Here is a 26140-nt window from a genome sequence, read left to right on the forward strand (position 1 = left end):
TATTCTAATTCCATTCTCCTAAATTAGGTGTTTTGTTGTTACAAGGCAGTGCTATATTTTCTTGCAAGTGGACTTACAAATACTTTCCTTGGAATATTTGAAATAGTTGGTGCAATCAGTATAGGCAGATTAATAAGAATGTTATATCTGACACGACACTGACTTCATTTAACACACTTTCTTGCAGGTATATCCAATTTCACAATTTTCCCACTTAGGCTGCGGCCACGCTGCCGCTGAGCACGCTCATGCTTGAGAGCGGTGACATCACCAATTCTGCAAGCATGAGCGCTCGGCTGTCCTTCAATAATTTTAGAGCGGGGGGGCGGGTGGATGGCTAAAGGCTGCTGTGATTGGTTTGTGGCTGGGGTACTTTCATTGGTTACAGAAGCATCATGTGACCATTCTCAGCGCTTGGAAATCAAATTTCCATGTCTCTCCAAGCGCCGAGCTTTGGAGAGCGCACGTGCATGAGCGTGGCCATACTTACTGGGAATCACTGAAGTGATCGTGCCACGCGAGCTCAGCAGCAGCTTGGACGCCGCCTACGTCATGAACAGAAAACATGGTTCTTGCATTTCAATATCAGATCGTGGTTATCTAATCTTCTCTCTCTGCTGAAATCTAGTTCCATTACTCTGTCACCTGGCAGAGCGGAATTATATGAGAGGAGCATCTTAATATATATGGGAAAGTTTAAATCCGAGACACTGCATTTTAAATGGCTTTGGTGGGGGCGGGGAGGGTGGAAATCTACCGACTTGTTTAGTTGGTTTCGATGGGTATTTTGGTTCGGCAGGACGGCGAAAATAGACAGACTTTCGTAAAATAGACGGTTTACGCAGCAGTGTCACCACTCCATCCAGAATGAGATGGTAGACGCGTTCTGTGGCAAACAGAAGAAAATAATCATTAACATGTCATTCTTTTAAGTGTAAGCAGTGGGCCTCTGGGCTGTAGTTCTGACTACCCTAGAACTGCACTCCGCAAGGTTACATCAAGGTTATACGACGCATCTTATGACCTCTGTTCTTAACTGCCTCCAGCTGTCCGTTTTTTTTTTTTATGGTCTACAAAACATGGCGTCCGTGTGTTTCAGTTTATATGTCCAGATGATTGTAAGCCAGAACTGTGCTTATTAAGGACCCCCAGAGCATACTGCTTAACTTTGGCAATTGAACTCCAGCATAAATATCTAGGATTGAAGGAGACAGCAGGCTAAAATAGTGTCCTCAGATCTTAGCTTATTTAATGACTTTTTGGTGAGCACTCAAAGCAGAAGGTGAAACGCGTGTATTCCATTTGATGGGGGATTGTTTTTTGTTCAGTTTCCTGCAGCATTCGAGTTTACCGAAGTTTTCCTCATCACCATCCTGGATCACCTGTACAGCTGTCTCTTTGGAACATTTTTGTACAACTGTGAACAACAGGGAGTTAAAGAGGTGCGTTTATTATTCTCTATTAATGAAAAGAACCTGTTTGTTTGTTATGTTGTATACCAGGGGAGCTGAACTGCAGTCCTCAAGCTCCCCCCCCCCCCCCAACAGGCCAGGATATCCCCGATTCAGCACAGGTGGGTCAGTCCCTCTGAATGACCCACCTGTGCTGAAGCAGGGATATCCAGGCCTGTTGGGGGGGCTTGAGGACTGGAGTTAAGCACTCCTGTTGTATACCACAAAATGGGATTTACTAGAGTCGTGGGTTTATTTTCTCTGCAAAGATGCACGGTTTGTCACCCGTTTTGAGTGATTCTGCATAGCGTCGCCCTTGCATTGTTCACAGGCATCCGACAGAGGTTAAAAGAGGTTAAAAAAGATGTTTAAAGTGGCCTTAGCTACTTGGTATACTTTGTTTACAATGATCACATTAAGAAACCATTTTTTGCCACAAGATGGCGCTAAAACTGTTGCTGATTTTCAGCATGGACGCAGATACAGTACATGATTTTGCACCTACACCCTATTTTTCTTCTTTGCGCTGACTGTGTTCGCAGAGCTGTATTTTGAATTTTGCCGGCGTAATGCATCCCTGTCCCATAGAGCTTACAATCTAATTGTTGTGCCCTGAGGCACACGGAGATAAAGTGACCTAACCCAAGGTCACAAAACTTACTCTAGGATTTGAACCTGGCTCAGATTGGCTTTTACAGAAAATCCGATGTTAAAATACAATTTAATTTTGTGCTGTTATCACTGAACTGCAAATTTTCTAATGATATTAGGTGAAATCTAGATTGGGTCTTTTTACTTGCGTTAGGAAATCCCAATTTAATGCAATCTGTTGCTAAACTGCCTACATGCCTACTGCCTGTCAAGGAAAGCTAGAATAGTTACCCCTCCCCCCTATTATTATTGTAATATTAATTAATTTAATATAAATTAGAAAAGAGGCGTCTAGGAGGGGATATGATAACTATATACAAATATATTCGGGGACAGTACAAGGAGCTTTCTAAAGAACCATTCATCCCACGGGCAGTACAAAGGACTCGGGGCCATCCCTTAAGGTTGGAGGAAAGGAGATTTCACCAGCAACAAAGGAAAGGGTTCTTTACAGTAAGGGCAGTTACAATGTGGAATTCATTACCAATGGAGACTGATGGCAGATACAATAGATTTGTTAAAAAAAAGGTAGGACATCTTTTTAGAAAGGAAAGGTATACAGGGATATACCAAATAAGTAAACATGGGAAGGATATTGATCCAGGGAGTTATTTCATTGCCAATACTTGGAGTCAGGAAGGAATTTAATTTTCCCCTTATGAGATATCATTGGATTATATGACTCAGGGTTTTTTGTTTGCCTCCTCTGGGTCAATATTCTGTAAGTACGGATATAGGATAAAGTATCTGTCGTCTAAATTTAGCAAAGGATGGACGTATGTCTTTTTTCAACCTCATGTACTATGTAACAATGTAATGTAACCATTGCATCTTGAATGAGGTCTGATGGATCATTCATAATAAACACTGAGTAAATGGTGGAAGACCCAATATAACCTATGGCTCATTCCCTTTCCTTGTTTAGGAGATTCATACAATGACCATTTCTCTGTGGTCCTACATCAATAGCCACGTGGATGAATTTACTAACCCTTTCTACGTGAACTACGAAAACCATGTGCTGTATCCTGTTGCCAGCCTGAGCCACTTAGAACTCTGGGTAAACTATTACATCAGATGGAACCCAAGGACCAGGCCTCAGGTTAGTAAATCTCCTTTATTCCGTCCTACCTCTGACATTTCTTCCTCATTCTCTTACTGACTGATGCAGTGCGAGTCCCCCCGGGAACCCTGAGGTCCCAACCCATCTATTTAAAAGTCCAGTGGTGTGTGAACGGTTCCGCGTGGATAAAAATGGGCATTGTTTTTGTTTGTTTTCACATAAGACATTTTAGCGTAGGCCTTCAGCCCTCAATCCGATGACTTCTTTAAGAAGATACAGGCGGAAAAAAATACAAATAAATACAGGCGGTCCTCGGTTATCCGCCGGAATCTGTCCGTTTGCGGATCCAATGTTAATCCGCGGCGGCGAGCGTGGGATTATCCTTTCCGATGACTGATAATGCGGTCAGTGGAATGCGTTATCTGGCGTCGGCTAATCCATTTGACGGATAGCGAACCGTCGGATAGCGAACCGTCGGATAGCGAGGACACCTGTACAGCCATCTGTAGGATGTAGCATGACTTGAGATATAAAGTCGTTTATAATAAGATTTTCAAGAATCGTCCAACTCTGCATAAAAGATACATATCCTGACCTTCCTGAATGTTTTTACTATTTTCTCTGCGTCTGGTACCTAATAATAAGTGTTGCCCGCTGCTCAGAGACAAAACACTTTCTGAGTAGTGGCGTTTCTCAACCCCCATGCCAGGCCATCCTGTCCTTTAGGGATAAGCAGTTAATGACACATGCGCAGATAAATGCCATCATGTGTGCTATGTGTTTCTTAAAATCTCTTATGGCTGGGGTGTCCCCACTACCTCTTTAGCCTGCCTTTGTCACTAATCACCCCCTGCTTCAACTATTGTCTCTTTGTGAGGCTGTTTGCCCTCCTGTTTTTCTGCTACTTAAACTAGGACACTTAAACTTAAGTACTTTTCACAATCTCCCTGCAAAATAATGGAACCTAGAATTTGACGGCAGATAAGAACCACTTCTGTGTCTGCTGGGGAAGCCTCAGACCCGATTTGCTCCTTGGCTTTCAAAGCCACGTTTCATATTTGTTATGCTCTATGAATCAATCAGCAAGGATGATGTACAATATGTAACCCTTTGTAATTGGAAGCAAGCTGCTGTTCATGAAACAAGCTTCCGCCATTGCAGTTTATCTGTGTATAAGGAGTTGAGTGCTGGGGATGGGTAGCAAGCCCGGGGCTGACAGATACATGCAAAGATTTATATGTCTTAAACCGCTCTGCAGATTCAGAACGTTAAAAGTTTAAATAACATGACACAGCAAAGACACAATTTAAAACGTACAATATTATGACTGTAACTTTCAATAGATTAATTCCTAGTGTGTTTTAAAAAGGCAATCCAAGCAGGTGTGTGTGTTTTTTTTAATATTATTTTTAATATAGGATTGAAGCAGGGGGTCTCCAGAGCTGAGCCCCGTTAATTTCAGCTCTGGGGCTCCTCTGCTTCCGGAGATACATTCGTAGGTGGTGCCACTCCGCTACCAGGGTTCACATTATGGCGGCTTTTCAAAGCTCCCGCGCCCTGCAGGCCAATAGGAAACCGTGGCGTCATCCGGTGTGGCTTGCGTGACGCGGGAGCTTTAAACTTTGCCGAGATACCGACAGACTTCCGAAGAGGGTGCATGTCAGGAAGCAGGGGGTCCCGGAGCTGAAATGAATGGCGTTCTGCTCCTGAGACCCCCATGCTTCAATCCTGTGTAAAAATATAATAACTACAAAAAAAAAGCGCATGAATTGCGCCTTTTTAGTTTTCTATTTTTTTTCATGTGATTGTGGTTTTTACCAAATGCACATTTCAAACAGACTTAGTCCGTGCGTATAGTGCCCACGACGGGCGACGTCGCCCATAAACAAATGCATTGCCGCCGCAGCGTGCGCTTATATTAAGCGCGAATGCGACTGAGCGTTGCCGATTTTGGAAGCTGGCAATATTTGATTTTTCAAGGGCTGTCGCCTCATGTGACAGCCCCTGAACCAATCAAATGCCAGCAAGCCCACGACGCCGCCACAAAGCGAAATATAACTTTCGCTAGCGGCGACGGGTGACGTAGCCCGTCGCGGGCACTATACGCGCAGCCAAAGTGTCTCTATAATACCAACATATACAATCCCTGCAAGCTCCGACCCCAACACCCACCACATAATTTTCATAGTTCGTGTTAGAACCTGCATAGTTGCATAGTGGTCCTGCCGTGACGTGGCGGCATACTGGTCCTGCCGTGACGTGGCTGCATACTGGTCCTGCCGTGACGTGGCTGCATACTGGTCCTGCCGTGACGTGGCTGCATACTGGCCATGCCTTGACGTGGCTGCAGGCTTATAACGCTTTGGCCAAAGGGTTTAACTAAATTACCCATATTCATGAGAAGACAAACAGTTAAGTATTTAACTATATATATTTTGTCATATTGGATGTAGCATTGGGAAGTTTGTGTCTTTTGTTCTCTCTCTAATACCACACTTAAATGCTTGTTGTCTCATTTGAAAAACCTTAAGTTGCAGCTATTACAATGGCCAAATAGTGCCTTTCCCTGCGCGTGTATTTCATTGACGCAGCCTCTTTTCGATATCATGTCAGGCTGTTCTTGTTTTTCTAAACATAAACCCCGTAAGCTAAAGCACAAGTTTTCATTTAGTCTTGAAGGCAATGTGTTTACTGCAGATAAATGAGAATAAAAGATGGCTCAATGTAGCCGAAATCACACAATGGCATTACAATACCAGCTTTTCTATCAAGCCTCCCTGTTCCAAAGAAAGATAATAAAAAAAAAACACTCATGTAGCAAGAACAAATAGATTAATCACTTAACAATTTTCAAGGTGATGTCTGGCCTTGAGTGAATAATGCACAGTGCATTATACACCCAGACACACATTCTGTAACTAAGAGTAGACCTTGTAAACATTTCTCTCCCCAACCTCCTCATTCTGAGCATGGACTCGGGCCAGAAGAGATCGCAAACATAAAGCTGCAGGAATGGCCTTGTGGAGCGGAGAAACGTCCTTGTCATTGAGGCACTGGTTGCTGAAGTGTTTTGAATGCGATGCAAACTACTTTCTCACTCTCTCCAAAAATAAAAACCACTTAATCTCTCTCGGATAGTTACAAAAAATAAAGACCGTGCACCTGACACTTTAAAAAACGTTGTTGATACAAACTCAACGCCCATGAATAACCGACAAAATGCGCCAGGAAAGGTTGCATATATTTCATTGCGACGTCTTCTGGCAGCGAAGAAGTAGCCGTTCACTCGCAGTCTTTGCCGTCTTGCCAAGTTTCTTCGTGATCACGCGTGTGCGTTTGCGTCATTATGTGCAGGCATCTCCCAAGTGGGATTGCGCCAGCCCAACGCGTTTCAGTCTCGTATTCAACTGAATTTATAGAATGTTTTCTGTCGCGTATGGCTAGGCCCATAAACATAGCAGGCTTTAGGGGTTATTTATTAAAGTGCAATGGTGCCGATCGGGCACTACCACATGGGAACTCTCACTCGCGTCATTAGGAGTTTCTGTGCGGTAGTGCCCTAAAGGACTTATTCATCAAAGTATTACCCATTACCATTCCATAATGGCCACTAATTGAACAATCACCGTGAAGGGTAAAGACCGATGAGACCTGTTTTCTCATCAAATTAACCAGAGGAACAAACCAAGTAGCTGCTGGATTGTAAATATCCTTGTAGTATGAAATCTGCATTATTGTGTAAAACTGCCTGGGCAACTAGTATTTTAAGTAACACAATGTATCTATTTGTTTTTTTTAATTTTACAAAAACAAGCGCATTAAAAACCTCAAGCGCATAAAAGCATGTAAAAAATTAAAATGCCAAGTGACCTACATACGAGCATGATATCCATAGCTTCTATGTGATGTATGTGTTACTAATTGTGCATGCAATGTCTTGTATATAATGTATAACCCTGTTCACTTATGTAACTATGTATTTGTAACCATGTATTATTTGTCATCACATCTCTGTGCCCAGGACATACCTGAAAACGAGAGGTAACTCTCAATGTATTACTTCCTGGTAAAACATTTTATAAATAAATGAATTAACTGTATGGTACAGTGTGTGTCTCTGTCTGTCTCTCTCTCTGTGTCTCTCTCTCTCTCTCCTGTCTGTGTCTCTGTCTCTCCAACTAACCCCATTGAAATTGCGAGACGGTGTATATATTGCATGACAGGACATCAGGAATAAATGTATCTCGTTTTTATCGGTGCTAAATTATCAATGTCCAAAAAAAAAATGCACTTGGTCCCGATTTGTAGATCTCTGTAAATCTGATCATGTGACTGAATTAATGAAGATAAAACCTGAGCCGGTTATGTTTTATATACAGTAATAATCTGCTTGCCTTCTACCTACGCAGATGCCAATTCATCAGAACCTGAAGGATCTCCTGGCTATAAGAGCAGAGCTTCAGAAGAAGGTGGAGGACCTGCAGCGTGAAGCTGCAACCCGATCTATTTCGTCCTCGTCGGACAGGGGATCGTCCCCCTCTCACTCTGCAACGCCGGTGCACACGTCGGTGTGATGAGCAGGAAGAGGGACGGTGAAAACCGGGCGGGTGCGGCGCTGACGGTCACTTCTTCATTGTACCAGCAGGTCTCTGCTCACAACTGACCCGACACATCAGTCACCTACGCCTTTTGTCAGGGTCTTTTAACTTTTTTTCTGCCGGAAGGGTCTGTAAAGTGGTTAACCCCAGGGGGTGGGAAACGCCAGTCCTGAAGAACCCCCAACAGGTTGTGTTTTCAGGATAATCCCTGCTTCAGCACAGGTGAGCACTGATTGAGCCACCTGTGCTCAAGCAGGGATATCCTTAAAACCTGACCAGTTGGTGGCCCTTGAGGACTGGAGTTGCCCACTCCTGAGTTAACCTTTTGTTATGATACACACGTGTTTCTTCAAAGGTCAAACAAGTGCATGCTGGGTAACCTCCCTTTGGCCGTTTTCCCCATACACACCGGACTGGTAAATACGGTTCTTATCCACTCGTATCGTTTACACGCCTGGCTTCTTAGTCAGGTTTATTTTGTTTGTTCTCTTCCCCCTCAGGCTCAGTTACAATCTGAATCTCAACAACTTGAATGTTAACAAGGGAGGTTTTATCTTGAGGGGGAAAAGATGTTCCAGTTAAAACTTGAGGGTTTAAGTTAAATGTTTTTGTCGTATTTTCGAATTATGTCAACGTACATGAGCAGTAGTTTCGTACGTGAATGCATATGGTACAGATGTATAGTGTTGTAGCTCCGCAGTGTGTAAAGGCTGGCTTTATGTTCTCGGTGACGGGATTACTTGCCTTTTCCTGGAGAGGTTAATTTTTCCAATTTGTATTGGCGGACAATTTAAGTTAATTGATGTTGAATTGCAGAATGCACCTATTTTCCTACAAAAGTATATAAAACGCAGCTGAACACACGATGAAATAAGAAGTCACTTCAATGTCTTCAACTAAAGCACCAGTTGTGAATCTCCAGTAACTTGTAATGTGACATGTGCAGTATGGATTTGGTTTTTCGCGGCATGCTGTGTGATTCTGAAGACCTGCTTTCCAGTCAGTGAAAACCAGGGACTGCTTCTGTTAACAGTACGGAGCTGTGCTTGCAAAACGTGGTATAACTCTCACGTTTCTACCCAACTTTCACAAAATGTCAATCATATGATTACATTGATCACCAGAATGACACTTCCTCTTCTACTGGAAAATGATGTAGATGCGGCTGGTTGGGTGACCCGTGCCATGTTGTAAATAAGTGGGTGTTGGGCTGGTCAGTAGCAAGCAAATCAGTGGACCCAATTTTGTTAAATATTCTATCTGATGATATTAAAAAATACTCCCCTCTGACATTCTGATTGGCTCCCGGGCTACACCTCTGACATTCTGATTGGCTCCCGGGCTACACCTCTGACATTCTGATTGGCTCCCGGGCTACACCTCTGACATTCTGATTGGCTCCCGGGCTACACCTCTGACATTCTGATTGGCTCCCGGGCTACACCTCTGGCCTGTGCTTTTCTGTTTACATTTTCTTTTTTCTTACACGCAAGAAATTATTTTAAATTAAACTGTTCACTGGTTATTATCCCAACGATCAACATCCAATTAAAGACACAATCCAAGCGGCACTTAAAACTATAGATATATAGCTATAGATATCTATAGCCTTTGATTACCTTTATTGAAAACGAATTACTTTAAGCTGTTGATCGATTACGTTCTCCCGTGATCGATCAGCAATGATCCTGCTTCCCAGTTTCACTAAATGGCTGCCTTTCAGATTCAACCAATCCTTCAGTCAGTGTAACTCAGCAGCTACAATGTATTCTTATATAAAAATGCAGTATGTATTATCTAATACTACAGAACTGATTTATTACCCCAAAAAAATGTTGGATAATGCTTGTTTTGCGTCTTTAAAGCACCATTAAAAACATTAGCAACAGTTTGACGAGGGGCAGAATGATCTATACTGCCACAGTAACAGAAACGACAATTTGGGGGCCTGCATGCCTGAAAAACAGTCGCCTGTGCCTAATAAATTCTGAGTTCTGACCAGGGTATCCTGATTGGGTGCCACAGAGTCTAAAATGTCTCCAGAAATGAACATATGGTATTGCTGCTAGTCCCAGCTAAAATGTCCGTGTTCAGGTGGCAGTGATGTGTGCAATGGCCTACATTAGGGTTGCCAGGTGCCCAGTATTGAACTGTCCTGTATTTGGACACTGTCCAGTAAACAAATAGAGGTAATACTGGACATGTATGTGCATAATGGTACTACATCTCAGGACATAATGACCTGACTGGCTTGGGGGGGGGGGGGTCCATGCGATTTCCCCGAGCAGGGCTGCTGCTATGGGAGCTGGGCAGCTTCCTTAAACCTGATTGGCTGCATTACCCAGCAGCAGCCAATCAGGAGGTGTCAGGAGCCTGGGAGTGGGGCCAAGGGGAGGAGGAAACAGCATGGAGTGGTGAGAGGGATATATGTGTCTCGAGTGCGTTGCGCCTTTCACCATTGTGTCCAGTATTTTTGGAGAAGTCACTTGGTAAACCTAACTACATTTGGGTTATGGTCAACCTTGTTTGTTCTGCCCTAGTCACCCGGGTCTTCACCTGTTCACCTCCCTGTCAAAAGATCTGCTGGGAACGTGGCACGAATAGGATAAGTATCGACACAGGCATTAAAACCCAAGCTATTATTATTATCAGTGGTCAACAAATCACCAAAAAAATCTACTCGCCACCTAGAACCACACGTGTGCTGCTTGCGCCAATAGGAGCTCGCCACGATGTTAAATCCACTCGCCCGGGGCGAGCAAATGTATAGGTTTGTCGAACACTGATTATTATAGTTATTATAGCTAAACTTTAGGTCGTAAAGTTGACAGACAATTCCAGGTTGAACTTGAAGAGGGTATTAAATAAGACGAGTATCTTCACATATATTTACTATATAAAGGAAGGTGTCAGTCGCGCAGTTTGAACATACGGCATATATCCTGCTCATTAATCTAGATCTGTTCTCCATGGGGCCAATGTTTCATTTTTCTAAAATAATGAAGTTAATGATTCCCAAGTAAATCTCTGCGCGCGTTACATATGGTTTTTATATAGGAAAAATGTTTACAATTTTATGGCATGTAAACGTCACTTTTTTAAGATATATATGTATTTCAGTATTTAGTGATGGTGACTGTTTTTGATTAAACACCAACCATGTGTTGTGTGGCCACCATTACTGTTGTCTTGTTATGTTCTTGTGGCAGTTGGTAGGTTGTATGTAATTCGGCAAACGAAGCTATGCCTGTAACCAGACTATAATAATGGAACCCCTGTGGGGTGTATGCATTAGTGCAGGGGTCACCAACTCCAGTGCTTACGGGTCACCAACAGGTCAGGTTTTAAGGATAGCCTTGTTTCAGCAGAGGTTTCTCGGTCAACAATTGAGCCACTGATTGAGCCATCTGTGCTGAAGCAGGGATATCCTTAAAACACAGAGACAGAGACTCCTGTTTACCAAGCTGTGCTGATCCCGTATTTACCCACCGTCATCGGAAGACGCCTTTTATAGCCCATTCATGTGAATAGGTCATACGGGGTGTCTTAGCTGCAGGATGTCTTATGACATATTGCTTAACGTGGCCCTACATGGTAGTACCACGCTGCTTATGTAACATGGCCCTACGTGGTAGTACCACAAAAGGTTATTTTTTAAAATGTCCCCATGATCTTTATTTTCTTTTTTTGCATCTTGGACACGTGCCTAATTGCAAAATCATTCGGTTGTTTTCTGTTTTGGAGGCTAATTGTGTGAAAGACAAAATTCTCTCCCGCCTAGTAACAATGGGGGCAATTCTCGAAACAGTGCTTAGGCGCTCCGCCCTGATCGCTGCCTCTCTCCAACCTGTGCTGTTGTGTGTGGCAGCCGCTAATCTCGGCTGAAAAGCCGCAGTATTTGTGTGTCCTCTGATGTGTGATTGAGATGTTCACAGTCAGGATTCCTTGTTGTTGGACTTTACATAATGCTAATTGGCGTTCTGGGGAAAAAAACCTAATTGGCACAGACTGTTTTATATTATAATACAGTGTTTAATGTATGGGGCTCTAGGACGAGCTACATTTTAGCAGTTTGTAGATTTCCTATAAAAGACGGTGACAAGTCCTTCGCCCCACGGACACCTGCCAGCTCTGTCCTCCGTGTACGCGAGAATGTGATCCAAGGTCTTTCTCTTGTGTGATTAAATCACACAACGGAAATGTGATCAGCTCATTGCTGATGCCAGGGGCGGCCAACTCCAGTCCTAAAGGGCCACCAACAGGTCAGGTTTTCAGGATATCCCTGCTTCAGCACAGGGGGCTCAATCAGTGGCTTAGTCGAAGATTGAAGCAGGGGGTCTCCGGAACTGACCCCCATTCATTTCATCTCCGGGGGGGACCCCCTGCTACCAGAGATACAGACCTCCGCTCAGCTACCAGGGCTCGTGTAATGGAGGCGTTTCCAAACTCCTGCGCCCGGCGGGCCAATTGGAAGCCGCGACATCAGGTTTGGTTTCTTATTGGCCCACGGGACACGGGCGCTTTAAAGCCCACCTAGCTCGGCCAGAGCGGCTACCGGTCCCTACGGAGGTACCTCCGGGAGCATGGGGTCCCCAGAACTGAACGGGTTTCAGCTGTGCAGACCCCTTCCTTGTTCCGTTTGGTACCTGGAGTTCAGGAGAACCAGAGGATCCCTCGGAGATGACATAAGGTTTTTAAAAAAAATGACAAATTACTCACTGTAAAAGGAATGGCTGCTACAAACCGGTCTGACTTTGCCAGTCCCAGGGAATATTCAGCTCATTGGGCTTGGCGTGGGGTGTAAGCGCCTGACACTGAACGTATGAAGATAGTACCTATATGAGAAGCACTTTAAGATAACCGTTACATTCTTGTTTTTGTACAAAACATTCATTATGCGTTTATTTTTAAGGCGGCAGGCAAGCAATGTTTATTTTAACCATGATTTTGTAACTGAGCAGTACCACAGAGCAGGCAAAACATCATTTATTTTTTTTAAACCACTTATTGTAATCCGATGCCTTTTTAAAAGTATTCAATCAACCTTAAAAGTTATTTTGCTTCTTGTGGAAAATAAATGCATGTTATTCCCAGTGGGCCAAAGGACAGGCATGCAGATATTTATCCCGTTTGACTAATGATGGTATCGGAATGACGTCGCACAGAATAACACAGAAATAAGTGCCTGGAGACACACAAGGGGTCATGTACTAGCGCTGTAGTTAAATGGCGTCAGTCCATTATTTTTCTCTCTTAATTGCTTTTTTCAATTGTGTTTTAGATTTGATGATAAATTAGAGGTTGGCGCTGTGTTTTTTTTTTTTACAGCATGTAATAGCTGGCGATTTTTAACAGCAGTACAAAGGCACATCCTGGCAAACAAGGCTGTCCCCAATCTGAATATTAATTGCTATTGTTTGGCATAAAACCCGCCCACTATTGCTTGTGAGCACACAATGTGGTTACTGGTTCAGAGAAGCAGAAAAATGAAATATTCAAAGCATAGGGGGCGGGGGGGCAAATATGTTTGGGGAAAAATGGAAGCAAAATTTCAGGCAATTAAGTCGCTCGGTGATTCTACAAAAATGAGGTAAAGATCATTAAAGAAAAATAAATATATACATTTTTGAGAAAGGTGCCCATCTTTTAACCTAGCAAATGTCCCTCTTGTGTTCAGTTTGGTTTTGGGAGGGGACGACCCCATAAACTTGTGTTCAAGGTCGAGCGTGGGTGCTTTTGACCCAAGGCTCTGCCATGCATGGTAACAAACGTGTGGGGGGGGGGGGACATGGCCCATAGCGTTACATTTATTACATGGTCGTTACGATTGTCGTCCGCTCAGGTCTGTGCACTTTTTTTGTTACGGTTTTTACAAACGCGGTGTTTTAAGTCACAGCTCCAGTGCTCCTAATGGTGACGTCCACGTGGAATTGGCAAACCCGGATTATCGTCACACTCCCGGTTCAGGTCAATAGAGAATAGCAGGTTGCATGCTGGGGGTTTACATAAGCGCTCCATCGTCCTGCATACGTATATATATATATGCATTGCATGTCTGTTAACCTTTAAACTTCCTGTACAACATTCCCTGCCAAATGTGGTGGTGGTTCTGCGATGAGGGTGCACAGAGCAGGTACATTAGTATTTTAAGCATATGCTATAGACGTAACTTGTACTTTTTTTTTTTCTTACATAAAATGTAAGCGTATTTATAGTTTTTAGTTAATTGAGCACAAAGATGTTTAATGTATATAGTGTAAAGTGACAATGTAGTTAACATTTATTTTTTGGACGTTTGAGTATTGTTAAAAAAATGTTTAAATAAAAAAGTTTTTATTACAGTTTCTAGATTTGTTTTAAAGGTGTGGTTCTGTACCCGTTTCATTTGAAGCTAAATCCTATCATTCAACAGTGCAAAAACAAACACTCAAACCGCTCCTGTTTCAGGACAAAAATTAACATACTGTAGAAAATAGCAACACAACTAAACGAATCTTGATTAAAAACCCAATCCTTTAAATTGACAATCGTCCTGTTCGATTTATCATTTAAAAAACAAATAAGGACCGTGATCTTTCTCTTCAGGAACAATTACTCCAGTCTTCAAGGGCCAACAACAGGTCAGGTTTTCAGGATACCCCTGCTTCAGCAAAGGTGGTGCCGTCTTCGACAGCCTCTGAGCCACCTGTGCCGAAGCTGGAATATCCTGAAAACCTGACCTGTTGGGGGCTGGAGTTGAGAACCCCTACATATAATATATATTATTTTATTTTTAGTGCAGAACAAATGAAAGGCAAATGGACAACTGTTTTTATTAATATTTTGCACTTGAACATTGTTTGCAAACACTCCATTTTCTCACTATGCAATAAAATATTTTGGTGCGGAAAATTAGACAAAATATCGTGCAAACCAATATTAATTGCAGTTGGTAATTTCCAATCCAGTAACGCAAACAGTGCAGAGTATTTCTTTTCCCATCGGCACAAACATATTGTTTTCCTAACTGTCAAAATGTTTTCGTAAATAAGATCAGATTTTTCATACAAACTACAAATTACTGCTCCATATGGAGCGTTTGCGTATTCGTGCACTTATCAGTTATGCTGAGCAGCAGAGTAGCAAGCCTTAAAATACTGTGTGATGGGAAAAGTCAAAGAGATTGTGATTAAATCTGCCTTATTTTTACTCCGATTTGCTTCTGCCAAGAAAAAAAAAACAAGTTGTGAACAGCTGTCAAATTTGATCATCTTGCTGAACAGCATAAACATTTATTAAATGTGTATTTTTACATATGTGTAGACCAGGGGGTGCTCGACTTCAGTCCTTAAGCCGCCCCCCCCCCCCCCCAGGTCAGGTTTTTAGGATATCCCAGCTTCAGCACAGGTGGCTCAGTCAAAGACCAAGAAGCAAGGACCGATTGAGCCACCTTTGCTGAAGCAGGGATATCTTGAAAACCTGACCTGTTGGTGGGGGCTTGAGCACCCCTGATGTAGACTGCCCCTTTTAGTGTGACATTTTACATGAAAATGTATTAAAATATTAAGTGGAACGTACACCTTAAATGGGCATTTAAATTAGTCATGCAGCTTTAAACAGAATTTAGGACAGTTTAAATAAAAATAATCAACTGCAAGTTTCCACTTTCATACCGCTGGTGGGAAAGAGGGGGTCTCTGGAGGTGAACAGGGTTAATTTCTGCTCCCCGAGACACTGACCTCCTGGGAGTGCATCCAGCAGCATGAACAAATATAGAGGCAGCGGGACGGGAACCAATGGGAAGCCATGATGTCACCTGTCGCAGTTTCCTATTGGCCCATGTGATGGGGGAGATTTAAACCTCTATGAAGGTATCTGTGTAAGCAGGGGGTCCCTGGAGATGAAATGAATCCGGTGCAGCTCCTGAGACCCCCTGCTTCTCGTTAATTTCATTTTAATGGAATGCTGCTTTAATGCAACCTTGTTAAAATGCCAGGTCTTTAGATCGTAAGCTCCTAGGCACAAGCCTTTTATGCAATGTCTGTATAGAACAACACTTCTGTTTCCAATGCTTTTACTGTCTGTATCTTCCATTCCCCTCCGTACCGTTCTGAGATATAATGTTCCAACATAAGGAAGGAGTTGTTTACCATGCTGACCTCTAAACCTCATTGTTGCCTGACCGGAAAGTCCAACTCCCTCTGTGATGGGCTGATAGTGCCACTAATAGCTCTGAGCAGGCACACGCAAAACAATCCTGGTTCGTGTTTTTTGCAGAGATACTTTTGACTACTGCAAGATGTAGGCAAATCACAATTGTATAGCATACTGGATATCACTATACATTGCAGCACATGAATAGTCAACAAGGTGAGTGATTTTTTATTTTATTTTTAACTGCTGCATGGCAGCTCTGCTAGTTCTAAAACAAAGATCGGAGCCCATACCAAAAAGATTCCCCTGGGTCTAATTCATGGATGTGTGATGGCCTGTAGCAGTCCGTTTAATTAATGGTAATGGCTATACAACGTTAATAAATAGACTCGCTGTGCTGTTCAGCTTGCATGAAATACATATATACATGTAGCTAGTGTGCTAAAGGCATTGGGTCACCATCAAGCTCAGACATAATTACCCCCTTTCCATCTGCACGGATAATAGAACTCCATGTTAACCTATCTCCGCCACAGACCTTTTTGCCAACAGATCTATATATGAGAGGCCTGTGCCTGTCCAGTTTTACACCATGAGGCAGTAGGGTGGGTTGCTACAGTGTACGGATGCAGCAAAATAGAAACGGTAATTATTGTACACACCCTAATTCAACAAAAGCTCTTGGAGAGAAACGTTCCTAAATGTCCAACAGAGTAGTTGCCAGTATTGGGACCAGCTCAAAATCTCCTATATCCAACAGTGGCAAGAACGGGAAGCTTTGTTTAGAGTGGAGGATACAGCTCTACCCGCTCCCTCCAGCTGTGTCCAACCCGCTAACAACCATTTATGGACATTCTCCCTATGAATATATATATATTCCTCTTTGAAAGCTATTCTAATAAATCGCCAAGCAACCGATCGCTATGTATAACCAGCGCGTTGGTCATCATCAATACATTTAGTTGTTACCGGTGCGAGTTTGCAGATCCGGACAACGCGGCTCCATTTCTTGTATTGATTGACCTGTTCCGGAAGCGAAATTCTCCAATAAATCCAACTTAAGCAAGAGAATGGGGTGTAATACCGGTACACGTGTAAAAGCAATAAGATTTACTTTCATTAAATATGGTGATGTGTTTTTGTAGCAGTATTGTCCAACATTTGAAGCTGGGAGACGCTATTTGAATAAACATGGGATATAGTAACAAAGAAAGACCGCATATAAATAAAAAGATAAAAAGGCATCTCTAGCCGACCATTTTTGGATTTTCGTTATCAATAGTTTGTATTTCATCTTTGTTCTGCAGACTCCGCGGCTTTTTACAAACGGCTGGGCTTTTACTTACATGTAAACATAGAACGCTATAAAATAAGTGGAAAGTCCCCTTTATCATCACATTACGCCTAAGCTCATAAGGAGTTACAGTGCTAAATAAATAAAAGAGAATGAACATACAGGCATCAGAAAGTGTGAGGGCAGCTGCAATATCTATCATCTGTGTTCATATCTTGGCCGTTTCTTCTGTAAGTGGAACTGCAGACTGACATTCCAGAGTAGAATATTTAACTGGAGAAGAAACAAACACAAACCGGTTAGATTTATGCTATCATAGAGCACACGTGTCACCTGGCGGCTTTAAGGGCTCTGTTAATGCTCATTGTATACCAGTTGCTTAGACATTCGAGTAGTTTTGCACACAAACTAATTTGCAGGTTAAGATCATGTAAACATATATGGTACATGTTCTAAATGCTTGAAATAGAATAATTTGCAAGTCTTTCAAATGTATCTTATGATACAATGTGCTTGTGGCCCTTCTACGTGTCCATGTTTTCGGACCTGGCCCACTGGGAACACCGCTGGAAGAGCATTGTAGTAAAGTCAATCACTCGGCTGCTGGAGGAGCCACCTCTTTGGTGGCAGAAATCCACCAGGAAAAGGATATAGGGGAGGGAGATGGTGATTCATGCAAGAAATAGGGAGACAGACGAAAAGCCGGCCCCTGCAGTACACAGGGAACCCCTGGCGTGTGGGTGCCCTTCCCCCTTTCTTCCTGCAGAAGGCTGTTTACATATAGGGGCCTATGCAGAGAGCAGCGCTATTTCGAAATTCGCCATTTTTTGGAGAAAATCGCGCAGAAAGCAGCAGAAAATGGCGAGTTCCGAAAAACGCGCCAATTTTTCTTTTCTATTTGTAAAACTCGCCTCGCGGCTGGCGAGAACCTCAATCTCGCCAGTTTTAAAAATATCCTAATGCAGAGAGGCGCGAACGGCATCTAGCGGCTGTTCGCGCCAATAAAATGGCGCGATTGTCTCCGTTTTGCCTCGCAAAAAAATCTGCCGCTCGCGGCCATTGCAAAGGGAAAAAAAAAGGCGCGAATTTGTTTTAACACATTTCTGAAGCGCGCATCTCGCCAATTTAAACTCGCCACACGCATCCATGTGAAACATAGCAGAATTCGCACTTTTCTGCATATGGAGATTAAAACTCTCCAAAAAAGCTACTTTTTAATAAATTCGCCAATTTTAAAATTCGCTGCTCTCTGCATAGGCCCCATAGAATCCTTGCCATGTAATAATCACTAAGTATGGGCATACTGGTTCACAGTATACTCTTTACATACATTTATGTTATGGTTATGGTTTACAACAGGGGCGCCCCCCATACCTGGTCTGAAGCGTCAAATTACACTGTGGGCCATGTGACGTCACGACACCGCAGTGTCATGTGATGCCGCGTTGCCACATAAACGAAGTTCACGGAATCATGGTTAGTCTAGTTGCAGAGGCCTCGCGCGGTCCCTCTGCATCTGCCGTGGTCGCGCACCCCCCCCCCCAAAAAAACATCTTGCGCACCCCCCCTGGTTTAGAGTAAAGAGGGATAATAAATGGGAAGCTGCAGGTAACATAGCTGGCCAGTTATCAGGCACAGGATTTAGGCCCAAGCCACTCCGGAGGTGTGGGGTTTTGAAGCCTTTTGTAAGGAGGAACTAAGCATATCCATCAAGTCCAAAAAAAACAAAAAGGGGGAGTTGGTTCAGCCCTATCAAATTTGGCTGGAGTCAATTTTTAATGAAATAAAACCCTATTTTGATTTTACAAAGGATTTTGTAGGGCAGAGGGTGGTTCGGGGATGGAGACGGCCCCGCCAGGCAAGAAACCAAACGCAGACCAATTGCGGTTGGTCTGCTCGGAGAGCTATTGGAAGCTACGGGCACGGTTTGCAGCGACAGGTTCCACACGGCCTTATTTTGGGCTGCATTTGTGCTGGCTTTGTACGGCTCGTAGGGGAGTTAGTTTCTCCCACGAAATCTCAGGGGGGGGAGGGGGAAGAGGGGCTGGCACAGCGGGACATGAAGTGTTGCAGCGATTATGTAAAACTTATGCTGGTCTGTGACCGGCCAATTAAGGAAGGGACAGCGTATCGTTTTGGGTCCTGTATCTCGGCTTAATCATTCATTTCGCTTCGGGGCCGCAACGGAGGCAGTAAGGTTGGGTTGGAGTAGCGACACGGTGAAGCGGATAGGGCGTTTGGCGTTCAGATAGGTATAAATTATATGTTTCGCTGATCTAATAATACTGTCGACTATTGGGACTGGATAACTGCCTACTTACAATTTAAATATAGTGGGAGACAGGAAGAATATAATGACAATAAAGTGCATCTGTTGTAGCAGTGTAAAGGGAAAAGTCTTTAAACTCAAGCGGCTGTTTCCAAACAAAAATCCCCAATTACTTCAATGGGGATTTACATCAGAGAACGGCTTGCATGTCCGCTTCGCAATGTATACATTGTACCCCTGTGTTTGAATGGGGGGGGGGGTCGATAGAAGACTTCTAACCTTACACAAAACATGCAGAAGAAAATGCATGAACACAACAGATTGTGGGATACCCGTTAATGAACTGGATGTTATATTGACAAGTGTCCTTGACCTGACCTTCATCAGGTCAGTGAGAGAGAGAAATGGGGAGAGAGGGGGAGAGAGAGAGGGAGAGAGAGAGAGAGGGAGAGTGGGAGAGAGAGAGGGGGGGAGTAAGAGAGAGGGAGAGGGGGAGAGAGAGAGATATATTCCATATCGCAGGTCAAGAAAGTGGCTCATGAGTGGGGGGGGGGGGGAGTAATTAGGAGTGAAACTGAATTGCTCACCTTGCGGTTCTTCCGTCACTACGGCCTCCATGTGCTCCCCTTTGACATATTGCGCATTAAGACCTTCTGCCAAGTCAAGCAGACATTAATCGGCACAGTTATTGAACCACTTTTGTCACGCTGCTGCCTGATCTCAGTGTAACAAACATTTTTACACCCCCGAGGGCAGCCCTTGGGTGTTGGGAATACGTGTATCTATAAGTAGCAGTTACACCCCCACATCCCAAAGAAAAAAAAAAAAGATATATCTTTGCTGCTTTGCTCGGGACAAACTGTTCTGATGTTAGAGCAGGGGTTGCCAACTTCAGTCCTCAAGAGCTACCAACAGGTCAGGATATTCCTGCTTCAGCACAAGTGGCTCAATCAGTGGCTCAGTCTTCTAACCAGTCGAAGACTGAGCCACCTGTGCTGAAGCAGGGATATCCAGATAACCTGACCTGTTGGCGGGGGGGAAGGTCTTTAGGACTGGGGTTGGCTACCACTAAATTAGAGCAACACAGACAATGCATCAAAAGTCAACCAGTCAGGAGGAAAAGTGAGGTACTCGGTACTATTATATCCTATTAAACCTATCCCAGATTAAATGAATGCTGCAGCAAAGTGACGCGCTCGCTGGCCGCGGATAACGTTTTCTTTGTCCTGAAGGCAAAAAAAACACGTTTTCTTGTATATGGCTCATTTGACATTTCCATTTCAAGGATGAAGCTGTCCGTGCAGCCGGACGGAGAAGTGCTCGTCTTGTGAAAGGCTTTTAGAAATGAAATACTGAGCATGTCCTCGTCTGTATCCCTGTGACCAGGGAGCTTTGCGCCCGGCAGTGTGTACAGCTCTGGTAATGCAGGTTACACAACCTGCATTGTACCAAGTGAAAGAATACACTGGCCATTCATTATAATGCACTTTGGATATTTCACATTAATCTCTGTGGTCCCTTTAATGGAGTGATCCAAGCAATATCCTGTGTGTGCGTGTTTTCAAATCAATCCGTTCTGTACCATTAGATAATACTTACTACATTTAAATTTTTTTTAAAAAAACACACATTTTTTTCTCTCCATCTATCAAAACCAGCAAATGCACGGGGGGTTGCCCTTGAATACTGGAGTTGGCCACCCCTGCTCCAAATACTCCGCAGGTAGGTCCTGCTTAAACAAATCCCCAGTGTAGATTACACACACACACAAAAAAACAGAATACCTTGTATACTGAAGCAAAACTTCTTTTTTTGATAAGAAATGTAACTGGTTACAGCGCCGAGTAACGCCACCCCCAACGCACTGGCTATTCCTGCAATAGTCCCAGTCTCGGCTGTAGTATCTGCAATAAAAGAGCAGAGAATATTTCTAACTGATTATAAGGTACAGAACATTTGTTAGAAAAGGGACCAAGTGGCTGACGACGTGGACATTATCAGGACTATAGCCTGCTCAATAGTATTTAGGTTGCAGGCGACCATTTCTGCAGACCGCGGTTATCCGTATCACATCCGCATGATAATGAGAGGCGTCCTTGTTTGTCTGATTTGACGGCATCAGTGTTTTGATCTGCCTGAAAGTGATTGTATGCCGGGTCACTGTGCAATTCAAACACTGTCCTGTCCGAATGTCCTGGGCTACCATCACTCCGGTTAGAGTGTGGCGTATCAACCAGTATTTGTGTTAGACCCATTGACGTCGCTTGGTATTTGTTGGATTACATTCACCTTGTGATATCTGAACCCCTTCAGTCTACATCTGCGTCGCCCCAAATGCAGATGCCTGGTGGGGTTCCCCAAGAGCTGCTCCCCTCTGCACAGAACCAGCGTGCTAAGGTTTAATATCTTGTTTGCTTACTGCTGTGCTTCGTCAGCCCCACCCTCTGGAATGTACTGACCCACGAGGGCAAAGGACTTTGAAACCACAGCTGCATTCAATCTGAACCCCTTCAGTCTACATCTATGTCGCCCCAAAAGGCAGACGGCCTTTGGGGCAGCCAAAGGGTGTGAGCCGTTTGCTGATGTTTGGTGACTAGCTTCTCTAGTTTCACTCAAACTCACCAGCCCAATTACCCAAGTACCCAATTTTACCACTTTCCAACTCTAACTGTCCATGAAATGTCTGTGAATTGACTGTATAACCCTGTTCATTTAATGTAATCATGTATTGTTATAACTTTGTTCTGAGGACATACTTGAAAACGAGCGGTAACTCTCAGTGTGTTACTTCCTGGTAAAACATTTTATAAATAAATACCTCACAGTAGAGACACATGGAAATAATATATTGGTGTATTTTGCATGATTGTTCCAGGCTCTGCTATTTCTTCACAGGTTCAATAAAAGGCATCTTAAACTGTACATACTTCTGGGATCAACATGTGAACTAGATCTCTCCACAGTTTGGTATTTCCACAATTCCTCTGCGCAGACCTGTACTATTTGACGTTTTATACCATGGCAAAATGCACAAGAACAATCCGGACTTTGTGTCCTGATATTTAAACACCCACCAGAGCCAGAATCTGTGCTTCCAATACCACCTCCTGCTGCTTTTCCACCCCCTAAATAAAGAAAACATCTTTAGTGTAGGGTACCAAATTCCAACATTAAACGAAGAACACTCATTGAATGCTCCCCCTTGGGGAGACCTTCCTCCAGCAGTGTAGTGACTAGGGCTGATGATAGATATATATATATAGCCACAATATATACACATTTATACACTACGTATGTACAAATATATATAGCACAATAATTACAGGTGTTAAAAATGTTGTTTGTGATGCACTGCAGCTATTTCTAGGAGCGGTGAGATGAATTAATTCATACACACGTATGTTACCAGATGGCGTTCAATAGTCACTATTAAGCACCGGTATTTTCTGCACCTGAACGTCTGGCCACCAACTGAAAAATGCTACTGTCAGTGAAGGGGTTAAGCGTCTAAACATCCAATCTCCGAGAAGCTGTTCAATAAATCTGTAGCAAGTATAGAACTGAACAGACTGAAACTTTTGGTAATGACACTGTAATGTAGATCACCCCACCTTTCTTCTTGTCTGGTTTGAAGCCATCAGACAGCGCATCCTCCAAATCGGAATCGGAGAATCCTAAAACAATGAATTATTCATGTTAACAGAGATAAAAAGGGTGACATCTAACATGTTCATTTATTTGTGCTGAATGTCTGGCAGTAGGCAAAGAACTTGGTTAGTGTCAAACGCTTTGGGGGCAAGAACTGACATGTTCTGTTGCATAAAAGTCTTCCCTTCCCCAACACTTTCCCTTGAAAGAGACAACGATTAGGAATAATTGGCCATACTCAAGTACCCTTCCCTCTTATGAACATATCTAGTCAAACTTCTAGATTGTGCAGTGAAACGGCTTCCCTGTGCTGGAGAAGATGTCCGCTCCGTTCATCTTAACGGAGTCGAACTGCTATACGAGTAGATATGGGGCCAAGTTTTCCATAAGACAAGCTGCTGGCCCATTCAAGTGAAAGGTATCTCACGGCATAGCACTGCTTAGTGAACATGGGCAATGGTGTCTTCTCACTATGGCGCCTATTAAATCAGCCAGTTAACACATCTGTATGGCACAGTACAAAGGCCTCTGGAATAAGATGAATTGGTGGCGCCTTCAACTTCATCTTTGGAGTTCTCAGGTAGAATCAAACTGTTTTAGGCTGCGCTTATAGTGCCGGCACAAACAAATGCATTGCCGCCGTCGCATGCGCTTATAGTAGAAGCGACGGCTTGGTCGCGATCACTGGAAGTCAAGTCAATTTGATTCTTCCAGCGGCCGCAGCGTGACGTCGCTATCGCCGTCGCCGGCACTATAAGCGCAGTCCTATACATGGCAAGGTATTTCTTGGTGGGTTTTGAATTAATGTAATTAAAAGTGAGAATAATGATTTGGTTAATTAACAAACGGAAATATTAACAGCAACAAATGCACAAAAAAAAAAAAAAAACAGATTTGGACGCAATCAAAAGACATCCTCAGCACAGGGGATACAGCCAGACAGGTTTAGTAAGTAACATTGCGTGGTACAGAAAGACATGCTCGTGTGTTAACATAATTACACGTAGAATATATGTTCGAGGACATGAGTTATAGGAAGCTGAAGGGTCTCACTGAGCCGATTCATTATATTGATATATATTGTATACAGCAGAATAAAGTTGCAGAAGACGAGGAAACATGTATATAGCTGGAGCCCTGTGCCAGAGTAAGACTTCTTACCAGAATCTTTACCTCCCGAGGGCTTATCTTTACCTCTATTCTTGGAACCTATAGCCATGAAAATGCGATCGTATATAGTTCAAAAAATTATATTCAGAAATAGCAGAACAAAACGCTACAATATATAGAACAAAACAACCAGAAATGACACGGTATAATACACTATATTTGGCAATATATAAAGCAGTTCTTGTTATATATGTCATAAGTCCCGCATTAAGTCAGAAGGTAAGTGTTATCAACTCAATCTAGTGATTGGCAGACATTATATATATATAATATATATATATAATATAATAATGTCTGCCAATATATATATATATAACACACACACACACACACGCACGCACGCACGCACGCGCGCGCGCCTATTACCATGGCTGCATAGGGACAGCATGCCAGAATATAACTGGGCATACATATGTACTTGAAGGTTATTCAACCCCCCGTAATAATTGTTGGCACATTACCTCCACCCCCAGGGTTGCTGGGTTCTTTGCTACCTTTTCCGTCATTATTCCCATCCAAGGCATCTGACAAGTCGAAATCACTGGGATCTTCGAATATAAAACAACACACTTAAGTCAGACACCGTTAACAGTTACAATCATGATGATTTGGCAGCAAAGCCGTTAAGTCGGGGGTTCTCAACTCCAGTCCTCGAGAACTCCCAATGGGTCAGGTTGTCACAATATCCCTGCTTCAGCACAGGTGGTGCAGTCGAAGACCTGTGCTGGAGCAGGGATATCCTGAAACATGACCTGTTGGGGGGTGGGGTCTTGAGGACTGGAGTTGAGCCCCCCTGTGTTAAGTCATAGAGAGTCAAAGTGTAGCAGTATTTATTAACAGTCTTATTTCTCCCCCCCCGTACCACAAACATACCCCCCCCCCCCCTCCCCTCCTCTGACCGTCGTACTAATGTTTGTTTTAGGACTCTTACCCGGTTTTCTTTTGGGCGGCAGTTTAGTAGCTCTTGGTTTCTTTGTGGTGGGGACGTGGAAACGGTCATCTAAACGGGTAAATGACATGAAAAGAAGCGTAGGACCTGGAAAAGTGGTGGTGGTGTTGTGCTTTGCAATGGTCCTGTGCGCCCCTGCCAGGCATCACCAAGGAAGACACTGGCATCAAATATCCTCTCCCATTTCCTAATCTGATTTTGATTCCCACAGGAGCCCATGTCTTTTCCTATATGCTCAAACATTTGTGAATTCCTTTACTGCAATCTCTTCCACCACATCCAATGGGATACTGGTTCCATGCACCCACTGCTGTTATAGTGAGTTCTCTACCATGCATAGCGTGCATCTTCTTCTAGCATTCCTCCTCCAATGAAAACATTCTTCTATCCTCGACCTTGGACGTACTTAGGCCAGAGGTTCCCAACCCCAGTCCTCCAGGACCACCAACAGTGCAGGTTGTAAGGCTATCCTCTCATCAGCACAGGTGACCCCATCAGTTTGACTGAACCCCTCTGCTCAAGCAGGCGTATACTTAGAACCTGCATTGTTACTGGTCCGTGAGGACTGGTCTTGGGAACCTCTGACTTCGATCACCCAACAACTCTCACATCTCTCAGACGGTTGAGGTTGAAATCCTTTAGCTAACCATACCAGACGATGGCGACTCTACTCTTCTAATCATGAAGAAAAAAGACCCATCAAAACTTTTAGGGGCCTAAGAGAATATATATTTATTTTAACGCACTGTGGCCCATAAAGTGATGCTATGCAATGAGACTCTGTACAGCCCCAGTCACCTGAAGGTTCTGCACGGTGTATAGTGGCTTAGCATCACTTACTAAACAAGGTCCTGTATCTGACTTGGAAAATAACTTGAAACTACTGTAATATCTTTCTGCCTGTGCTCTTGCTC

The 26140-nt window shown here is 43.4% G+C and overlaps 2 protein-coding genes across 12 annotated transcripts in view; one reads left to right on the forward strand and one right to left on the reverse strand.

The window, feature by feature from the left end:
* The window catches only part of MTMR1 (myotubularin related protein 1), a 46970-nt gene extending 32866 nt beyond the window's left edge, over positions 1 to 14104 (forward strand). For all 6 annotated transcript variants that reach the window (XM_075573293.1, XM_075573294.1, XM_075573297.1 and 3 more), the window contains 3 exons: positions 1329 to 1442; positions 3028 to 3204; positions 7575 to 14104. In XM_075573293.1, the coding sequence (XP_075429408.1) occupies positions 1329 to 1442; positions 3028 to 3204; positions 7575 to 7739 (456 nt within the window). In that variant the 3' untranslated portion in view covers positions 7740 to 14104. The remainder of the gene's footprint in view (positions 1 to 1328; positions 1443 to 3027; positions 3205 to 7574) is intronic.
* A 452-nt stretch (positions 14105 to 14556) lies between these two features.
* Positions 14557 to 26140, reverse strand: part of CD99L2 (CD99 molecule like 2) — a 46919-nt gene continuing 35335 nt past the window's right edge. For 5 of the 6 annotated variants that reach the window (XM_075573301.1, XM_075573300.1, XM_075573303.1 and 2 more), the window contains 8 exons: positions 25209 to 25277; positions 24739 to 24825; positions 24269 to 24316; positions 23071 to 23133; positions 22534 to 22584; positions 21244 to 21363; positions 20047 to 20112; positions 14557 to 17463 (listed from right to left, as the gene is read on the reverse strand). In XM_075573301.1, coding sequence (XP_075429416.1) covers positions 17399 to 17463; positions 20047 to 20112; positions 21244 to 21363; positions 22534 to 22584; positions 23071 to 23133; positions 24269 to 24316; positions 24739 to 24825; positions 25209 to 25277 — 569 coding nt within the window. In that variant the 3' untranslated portion in view covers positions 14557 to 17398. The remainder of the gene's footprint in view (positions 17464 to 20046; positions 20113 to 21243; positions 21364 to 22533; positions 22585 to 23070; positions 23134 to 24268; positions 24317 to 24738; positions 24826 to 25208; positions 25278 to 26140) is intronic. The other variant, XM_075573302.1, reaches the window with a different exon arrangement.

The sequence above is a fragment of the Ascaphus truei genome, chromosome 16, assembly GCF_040206685.1.
Source record: "Ascaphus truei isolate aAscTru1 chromosome 16, aAscTru1.hap1, whole genome shotgun sequence".
Lineage (NCBI taxonomy): Eukaryota > Metazoa > Chordata > Amphibia > Anura > Ascaphidae > Ascaphus > Ascaphus truei.